The sequence below is a fragment of the Phyllobates terribilis genome, unplaced genomic scaffold, assembly GCF_046119375.1.
Source record: "Phyllobates terribilis strain yellow unplaced genomic scaffold, ASM4611937v1 Scaffold_3__8_contigs__length_932513732, whole genome shotgun sequence".
Classification (NCBI taxonomy): Eukaryota; Metazoa; Chordata; class Amphibia; order Anura; family Dendrobatidae; genus Phyllobates; species Phyllobates terribilis.
This window is the reverse complement of record NW_027362763.1, coordinates 56,220,699-56,230,681: the sequence shown is the minus strand read 5'-3', so window position 1 is coordinate 56,230,681 and position 9,983 is coordinate 56,220,699. Positions and strand designations below refer to the sequence as shown.

At 55.2% G+C, this 9,983-nt stretch overlaps 1 protein-coding gene across 1 annotated transcript in view; it reads left to right on the top strand.

The window, feature by feature from the left end:
• Nucleotides 1-1,156: 1,156 nt before the first annotated feature.
• Nucleotides 1,157-9,983, top strand: part of XKR6 (XK related 6) — a 330,938-nt gene continuing 322,111 nt past the window's right edge. The window contains exon 1 of the mRNA XM_073673888.1: nucleotides 1,157-1,855. Within this exon, the coding sequence (XP_073529989.1) occupies nucleotides 1,182-1,855 (674 nt within the window). The 5' untranslated portion in view covers nucleotides 1,157-1,181. The remainder of the gene's footprint in view (nucleotides 1,856-9,983) is intronic.

Genomic DNA, 9,983 nt, shown 5'->3' with positions numbered 1-9,983 from the left:
TGGAGAAATGCTGGGAGTGCATTGAGTAGGAGCAGCTGCAGTGTAAAGTATGAGGGTTGTACTCTGCCATTGTGGGAAATGATGCACAGGTGGGTATTGTGAGGTGCGCTGGAGAAATGCTGGGAGTGCATTGAGTAGGAGCAGCTGCAGTGTAAAGTATGGGGGTTGTACTCTGCCATTGTGGGAAATGATGCACAGGTGGGTATTGTGAGGTGCGCTGGAGAAATGCTGGGAGTGCATTGAGTAGGAGCAGCTGCAGTGTAAAGTATGGGGGTTGTACTCTGCCATTGTAGGAAATGATGCACGGGGAGGTATTTTAGGGTGTGCTGGAGAAGTGCTGGGGGTGCACTGAGTAGGAGCAGCTGCAGTGCAAAGTATGGGGGTTGTACTCTGCCATTGTGGGAAATGATGCACTGGTGAAGTGGGGTGCGTTGGGGAAATGCTGGGTGTGCATCGATAACATGGGGAGCACCAAGCAGGAGCAGCTGCAGTGTAAAGTATGGGGGGTTGTACTCTGGCATAGTGTGAAATGATGGGGAGATCTGAGGATAGATGTGGGGGAGTACACGTCCCACAGTAGTGGGGTACACAGAGGTATTAATGCGTTCGCAGGTTGGTGGAGTGCAATGATGGGGGGTGCGGAGGGTATGGAAACATCTCTAGGTGCAGAGCAACTACAAATCTCAGCAAGCCATATCATAGCTGTATGAAACCTGTAACCAGGAGGAGCTATCTGAGGGTTCTGGGGGCAACTACAAGTCCCAGCAGTCTGGAATAAGTCTTCACATTTAAAGGGGGATTCCAGTTTTAGGTGGGGGGGGGGGCTGCAAATCATGTATGAGAGGGTCTCATATCAGTAGGGACATGACCAGGAGGAGCTACCTGAGGGTCCTGGCCCCCTTTAAAGCTGTAGGAGGGATCACTGTCAGGTTTACCTCCACCTCTGCTTGCTGTCAGTGACAGGCTCTCCTCCCCCCACACACTGTGACAGGTAGAGTCCCACAGGACCCCCCAAGAAGGGGGTGACATCACATGACCCCAGGTTGGAGGCCATTTTGAACCCCACCCCTCCCCCTATCAAAAAAGGTGTCCATGAGTCAGGGAGGGGGCGGACGTGACGTCACCAGGGCGGAAGCAGAAGGATCCCCCCCCCCCCCCCTTAGGTTTCGGAGAGAAGGAAGATGGCGGCGAAGTCGGACGGCGTGTTGGGGGTCGGCTCCGGTTTCGCCCAGCTGCATAACCTGGACGAGGCGGCGGCGGTGGCGGCTGTGAGGGACGGCCGGGGAGGGGACGGGGACCCCGGGGAGAGCAGCTCCATCCACATCTGCCACTGCTGTAACACGTCGTCCTGCTACTGGGGCTGCCGCTCGGCCTGTCTGCGCGCCCTGCTGCGGAGGGTGAAGGGGCAGCCGGGGCCGCCACAGCCGCCCGGGGCCGCCACTGCCGCGCAGGGGGACCGGGCCTGGCTGGACTGCCTGTGGATCGTGCTGGCCCTGCTCGTCTTCTTCTGGGACGTGGGCACCGACGTGTGGCTGGCGGCGGACTACTACTCCCAGCGGGACTACGTCTGCTTCTCGCTGACGCTGGGCTTCGTGCTGGTGCCCTCCGTGCTGGTGCAGATCCTCAGCTTCAGGTGGTTCGCCCAGGATTACACCGGCGGGGGGCTGGGGGCGGTGGAGGGGCTGAGCAGCCGGGGACCCCCCATGATGGGCAACACTCATCATCACCACCACTACTACCACCGCCATCATCATCCCTACACCACGACCAGCCCCGGGGCCGACAGGTTCTGCCGCCTGTCCGTGTGGATCTGGCAGACGGTCATCCATGTGCTGCAGATGGGGCAAGTCTGGAGGTAAGAGAGGGCTGCTGCAGGGTAAAGCATGGGGAAGTGGGGTGCACTGGAGAAATGCTGGGCTGGTGCACCAGGAGGAGCTGCTGCAGTGTAAAGAATGGGGGATGGAAAGGATAAATGCTGGGGGCAATGATTCCCTGCTGTGGAAAAAGACTGGTATGATGCACAGGTAATGTTGTGGTATTGTTGTGACGCCAGGATTGATGCTGAGGGTACTGGTTTAATATACAGGTAATGTGGGGCGTGCGATCTCTGGGTGGACCGATTGGCTGTGGTACACACACTGTTGGTGGACCGGTCTGGCGCGGCGCGGAACTCCCCGGGTGGACCGGTTGGTTTGGCTGCGGCGCTCCCCGGGTGGACCGGTTGGTTTGGCTCCTGCGCTCCCCGGGTGCACCGGTTGGTTTGGCTGCGGCGCTCCCCGGGTGCACCGGTTGGTTTGGCTGCGGCGCTCCCCGGGTGCACCGGTTGGTTTGGCTGCGGCGCTCCCCGGGTGCACCGGTTGGTTTGGCTGCGGCGCTCCCCGGGTGCACCGGTTGGTTTGGCTGGTCCTGTGCCAGCTGCTGGTAATGTGAGGACATTGTATGTATGAGGTACAGGAGCTGCTGCTCTTGTAGTAATGGGTTAATGCTCAGCTGTGGGGGGAGATGATGAGCTGCTCCTGCACTGAATGTGGGGGCTTTATATTCTCAACTGATGATGCTGCTGGGGAGGAAGGTGCAGTGATGAAGCCGGGGGGCAGCAGGAGGATGGTGCAGATATGCTTGATTAGTAACTATGGGCAGGTCGGGGGATGTACAGTGAATACGGGGGGCCGCGGTTGAAGGATGCACTGTGACTATGGAGTAATACACTCATGGCTGTTGTCTGCTCATTTGTGGAGCACAGGATGGTTTCTCGTACTGGTGTTACTGTGAATGGTGCCCTCTTCCTGTAGATGTGCCAGGAATGAAGCTGGTGATGTGGGAGATCGCATATGATAGGGGGAGGGGGTAATAAGCCGGGATCCAACATGTGGACTGGAGTGGGGTGCATGCACATGGATCCTCCTTTTGTGGGTGCAGTTGTGGGAGGCACAGGGATCTTGCATTTCTGGGGGGGACGGGAATCCTCAAATTCTGTGTGCAGGTATAGGGGGGTGGTACAGGGATCCTGCATTTCTGGGTGCAGGGGGAGGGGGAAGGATCCTGCATTTCTGGCTGCAGAAATGGGGGGACGCAGGGATCCTGCATTTGTGGGGGCACGGGGATCCTGCCTTTGCAGCAGTGTGATTGCATGTGATTTTGCAGGCGTGCTGTGCCCAGGATCCTGTACAGTGCGATGATTGGCGGCTCCGGCGGACGCTGATGTGTGATACAGATGGTTCCGCTGCTGATATTACTACAGCGCTGCTCACTGTCTGGATAATGTTCCATTAACCTTCATCCATGAGAAATGCGGCCCTCACCGGCTTGTAGGAGCTGTGGCACCGCAAATAACCTTCCCCTCCCATTCTCAGAGGTGGGGATCACACAGCAGAAGACCTGTCTTACACACCCAGATGTGCATCCAGTGTCTGTAGATCCATCAGACGAGGGGCCGGGTTCCCGTCCTCGCAGGGGGGACCTAAATCCTGTGAATGTGAAGGGAAATTGGTGCAATGTCAGCAGCGATGCTGGGAGTGTTTGTCAGGCAGGTCAGGTATTGTGTGGGCGCTGGAGCTGTCCCCAGCCCACGGTGCTAAGCTGCAGTCAGAGCATCCACAGCCTGAGCCGCAGATGCCAAACCACACTCCTCCTATACTGGGAGCCGTCCATAATAAGGTGCTGAACCACACTCCTCCTATACTGGGAGCCGTCCATAGTCAGGTGCTGAACCACACTCCTCCTATACTGGGAGCCGTCCATAGTAAGGTGCTGAACCACACTCCTCCTATACTGGGAGCCGTCCATAATAAGGTGCTGAACCACACTCCTCCTATACTGGGAGCCGTCCATAGTCAGGTGCTGAACCACACTCCTCCTATACTGGGAGCCGTCCATAGTCAGGTGCTGAACCACACTCCTCCTATACTGGGAGCCGTCCATAGTCAGGTGCTGAACCACACTCCTCCTATACTGGGAGCCGTCCATAGTCAGGTGCTGAACCACACTCCTATACTGGGAGCCGTCCATAGTAAGGTGCTGAACCACACTCCTCCTATACTGGGAGCCATCCATAGTAAGGTGCTGAACCACACTCCTCCTATACTGGGAGCCGTCCATAGTAAGGTGCTGAACCACACTCCTCCTATACTGGGAGCCATCCATAGTCAGGTGCTGAACCACACTCTTATACTGGGAGCCGTCCATAGTAAGGTGCTGAACCACACTCCTATACTGGGAGCCATCCATAGTAAGGTGCTGAACCACACTCCTATACTGGGAGCCGTCCATAGTAAGGTGCTGAACCACACTCCTCCTATACTGGGAGCCGTCCATAGTAAGGTGCTGAACCACACTCCTATACTGGGAGCCGTCCATAGTAAGGTGCTGAAGCACACTCTTATACTGGGAGCCGTCCATAGTCAGGTGCTGAACCACACTCCTATACTGGGAGCCGTCCATAGTCAGGTGCTGAACCACACTCCTCCTATACTGGGAGCCGTCCATAGTCAGGTGCTGATCCACACTCCTCCTATACTGGGAGCCGTCCATAGTCAGGTGCTGATCCACACTCCTATACTGGGAGCCGTCCATAGTAAGGTGCTGAACCACACTCCTATACTGGGAGCCGTCCATAGTCAGGTGCTGAACCACACTCCTCCTATACTGGGAGCCGTCCATAGTAAGGTGCTGAACCACACTCCTCCTATACTGGGAGCCGTCCATAGTAAGGTGCTGAACCACACTCCTCCTATACTGGGAGCCGTCCATAGTAAGGTGCTGAACCACACTCCTCCTATACTGGGAGCCGTCCATAGTCAGGTGCTGAACCACACTCCTCCTATACTGGGAGCCGTCCATAGTCAGGTGCTGAACCACACTCCTCCTATACTGGGAGCCGTCCATAGTAAGGTGCTGAACCACACTCCTTCTATACTGGGAGCCGTCCATAGTAAGGTGCTGAACCACACTCCTTCTATACTGGGAGCCGTCCATAGTAAGGTGCTGAACCACACTCCTTCTATACTGGGAGCTATCCATAGTCAGGTGCTGAACCACACTCATACTGGGAGCCGTCCATAGTAAGGTGCTGAACCACACTCCTCCTATACTGGGAGCTATCCATAGTCAGGTGCTGAACCACACTCATATACTGGGAGCCGTCCATAGTAAGGTGCTGAACCACACTCCTCCTATACTGGGAGCCGTCCATAGTAAGGTGCTGAACCACACTCCTTCTATACTGGGAGCCGTCCATAGTCAGGTGCTGAACCACACTCCTATACTGGGAGCCATCCATAGTAAGGTGCTGAACCACACTCCTATACTGGGAGCCGTCCATAGTAAGGTGCTGATCCTCACTCCTCCTATACTGGGAGCCGTCCATAGTCAGGTGCTGAACCACACTCTTATACTGGGAGCTGTCCATAGTCAGGTGCTGAACCACACTCCTATACTGGGAGCCGTCCATAGTAAGGTGCTGAACCACACTCCTATACTGGGAGCCGTCCATAGTCAGGTGCTGAACCACACTCCTCCTATACTGGGAGCCGTCCATAATAAGGTGCTGAACCACACTCCTCCTATACTGGGAGCCGTCCATAGTCAGGTGCTGAACCACACTCCTCCTATACTGGGAGCCGTCCATAGTAAGGTGCTGAACCACACTCCTCCTATACTGGGAGCCGTCCATAATAAGGTGCTGAACCACACTCCTCCTATACTGGGAGCCGTCCATAGTCAGGTGCTGAACCACACTCCTCCTATACTGGGAGCCGTCCATAGTCAGGTGCTGAACCACACTCCTCCTATACTGGGAGCCGTCCATAGTCAGGTGCTGAACCACACTCCTCCTATACTGGGAGCCGTCCATAGTCAGGTGCTGAACCACACTCCTCCTATACTGGGAGCCATCCATAGTAAGGTGCTGAACCACACTCCTCCTATACTGGGAGCCGTCCATAGTAAGGTGCTGAACCACACTCCTCCTATACTGGGAGCCATCCATAGTAAGGTGCTGAACCACACTCCTCCTATACTGGGAGCCGTCCATAGTAAGGTGCTGAACCACACTCCTCCTATACTGGGAGCCATCCATAGTCAGGTGCTGAACCACACTCTTATACTGGGAGCCGTCCATAGTAAGGTGCTGAACCACACTCCTATACTGGGAGCCATCCATAGTAAGGTGCTGAACCACACTCCTATACTGGGAGCCGTCCATAGTAAGGTGCTGAACCACACTCCTCCTATACTGGGAGCCGTCCATAGTCAGGTGCTGAACCACACTCCTCCTATACTGGGAGCCGTCCATAGTAAGGTGCTGATCCACACTCCTCCTATACTGGGAGCCGTCCATAGTAAGGTGCTGAACCACACTCCTCCTATACTGGGAGCCGTCCATAGTCAGGTGCTGAACCACACTCCTCCTATACTGGGAGCCGTCCATAGTCAGGTGCTGATCCACACTCCTCCTATACTGGGAGCCGTCCATAGTAAGGTGCTGATCCACACTTCTCCTATACTGGGAGCCGTCCATAGTCAGGTGCTGAACCACACTCCTCCTATACTGGGAGCCGCACATAGTAAGGTGCTGAACCACACTCCTCCTATACTGGGAGCCGTCCATAGTCAGGTGCTGAACCACACTCCTCCTATACTGGGAGCCGTCCATAGTCAGGTGCTGAACCACACTCCTCCTATACTGGGAGCCGTCCATAGTAAGGTGCTGAACCACACTCCTCCTATACTGGGAGCCGTCCATAGTCAGGTGCTGAACCACACTCCTCCTATACTGGGAGCCGTCCATAGTAAGGTGCTGAACCACACTCCTCCTATACTGGGAGCCGTCCATAGTCAGGTGCTGAACCACACTCCTCCTATACTGGGAGCCGTCCATAGTAAGGTGCTGATCCACACTTCTCCTATACTGGGAGCCGTCCATAGTCAGGTGCTGAACCACACTCCTCCTATACTGGGAGCCGCACATAGTAAGGTGCTGAACCACACTCCTCCTATACTGGGAGCCGTCCATAGTCAGGTGCTGAACCACACTCCTCCTATACTGGGAGCCGTCCATAGTCAGGTGCTGAACCACACTCCTCCTATACTGGGAGCCGTCCATAGTAAGGTGCTGAACCACACTCCTCCTATACTGGGAGCCGTCCATAGGCAGGTGCTGAACCACACTCCTCCTATACTGGGAGCCGTCCATAGTCAGGTGCTGAACCACACTCCTATACTGGGAGCCGTCCATAGTAAGGTGCTGAACCACACTCCTCCTATACTGGGAGCCGTCCATAGTAAGGTGCTGAACCACACTCCTCCTATACTGGGAGCCGTCCATAGGCAGGTGCTGAACCACACTCCTCCTATACTGGGAGCCGTCCATAGTCAGGTGCTGAACCACACTCCTATACTGGGAGCCGTCCATAGTAAGGTGCTGAACCACACTCCTCCTATACTGGGAGCCGTCCATAGTAAGGTGCTGAACCACACTCCTCCTATACTGGGAGCCGTCCATAGTAAGGTGCTGATCCACACTCTTATACTGGGAGCTGTCCATAGTCAGGTGCTGAACCACACTCCTCCTATACTGGGAGCCGTCCATAGTAAGGTGCTGATCCACACTCTTATACTGGGAGCTGTCCATAGTAAGGTGCTGAACCACATTCCTATACTGGGAGCCATCCATAGTAAGGTGCTGATCCACACTCTTATACTGGGAGCTGTCCATAGTAAGGTGCTGAACCACATTCCTATACTGGGAGCCGTCCATAGTAAGGTGCTGATCCACACTCCTATACTGGGAGCCGTCCATAGTAAGGTGCTGATCCACACTCTTATACTGGGAGCCGTCCATAGTAAGGTGCTGAACCACACTCCTCCTATACTGGGAGCCGTCCATAGTAAGGTGCTGATCCACACTCTTATACTGGGAGCTGTCCATAGTCAGGTGCTGAACCACACTCCTCCTATACTGGGAGCCGTCCATAGTAAGGTGCTGATCCACACTCTTATACTGGGAGCTGTCCATAGTAAGGTGCTGATCCACACTCCTATACTGGGAGCCATCCATAGTCAGGTGCTGAACCACACTCCTATACTGGGAGCTATCCATAGTAAGGTGCTGATCCACACTCCTCCTATACTGGGAGCCGTCCATAGTCAGGTGCTGATCCACACTCCTATACTGGGAGCCGTCCATAGTAAGGTGCTGATCCACACTCTTATACTGGGAGCCGTCCATAGTAAGGTGCTGATCCACACTCTTATACTGGGAGCCGTCCATAGTAAGGTGCTGATCCACACTCTTATACTGGGAGCCGTCCATAGTAAGGTGCTGATCCACACTCTTATACTGGGAGCCGTCCATAGTAAGGTGCTGATCCACACTCCTCCTATACTGGGAGCCGTCCATAGTCAGGTGCTGATCCACACTCCTCCTATACTGGGAGCCGTCCATAGTCAGGTGCTGATCCACACTCCTCCTATACTGGGAGCCGTCCATAGTCAGGTGCTGATCCACACTCCTCCTATACTGGGAGCCGTCCATAGTCAGGTGCTGATCCACACTCCTCCTATACTGGGAGCCGTCCATAGTCAGGTGCTGATCCACACTCCTCCTATACTGGGAGCCGTCCATAGTCAGGTGCTGATCCACACTCCTATACTGGGAGCCGTCCATAGTCAGGTGCTGATCCACACTCCTATACTGGGAGCCGTCCATAGTAAGGTGCTGAACCACACTCCTCCTATACTGGGAGCCGTCCATAGTAAGGTGCTGAACCACACTCCTCCTATACTGGGAGCCGTCCATAGTAAGGTGCTGAACCACACTCCTCCTATACTGGGAGCCGTCCATAGTCAGGTGCTGAACCACACTCCTCCTATACTGGGAGCCGTCCATAGTCAGGTGCTGAACCACACTCCTATACTGGGAGCCGTCCATAGTCAGGTGCTGAACCACACTCCTCCTATACTGGGAGCCGTCCATAGTCAGGTGCTGAACCACACTCCTCCTATACTGGGAGCCGTCCATAGTAAGGTGCTGATCCACACTCCTCCTATACTGGGAGCCGTCCATAGTAAGGTGCTGATCCACACTCCTCCTATACTGGGAGCCGTCCATAGTCAGGTGCTGAACCACACTCCTCCTATACTGGGAGCCGTCCATAGTAAGGTGCTGATCCACACTCCTCCTATACTGGGAGCCGTCCATAGTCAGGTGCTGATCCACACTCCTCCTATACTGGGAGCCGCACATAGTAAGGTGCTGAACCACACTCCTATACTGGGAGCCGTCCATAGTAAGGTGCTGAACCACACTCCTCCGATCCTGGGAGCCGTCCGTAGTCAGGTGCTGAACCACACTCCTCCTATACTGGGAGCCGTCCATAGTCAGGTGCTGAACCACACTCCTCCTATACTGGGAGCCGTCCATAGTCAGGTGCTGAACCACACTCCTCCTATACTGGGAGCCGTCCATAGTAAGGTGCTGAACCACACTCCTCCTATACTGGGAGCCGTCCATAGGCAGGTGCTGAACCACACTCCTATACTGGGAGCCGTCCATAGGCAGGTGCTGAACCACACTCCTATACTGGGAGCCGTCCATAGTAAGGTGCTGAACCACACTCCTATACTGGGAGCCGTCCATAGTAAGGTGCTGATCCACACTCTTATACTGGGAGCCGTCCATAGTAAGGTGCTGAACCACACTCCTCCTATACTGGGAGCCGTCCATAGTAAGGTGCTGAACCACACTCCTCCTATACTGGGAGCCGTCCATAGTCAGGTGCTGAACCACACTCCTCCTATACTGGGAGCCGTCAGGAGCTGAACCACACTCCTCCTATACTGGGAGCCGTCAGGAGCTGAACCACACTCCTCGTATACTGGGAGCCGTCAGGAGCTGAACCACACTCCTCGTATACTGGGAGCCGTCAGGAGCTGAACCACACTCCTCGTATACTGGGAGCCGTCAGGAGCTGAACCACACTCCT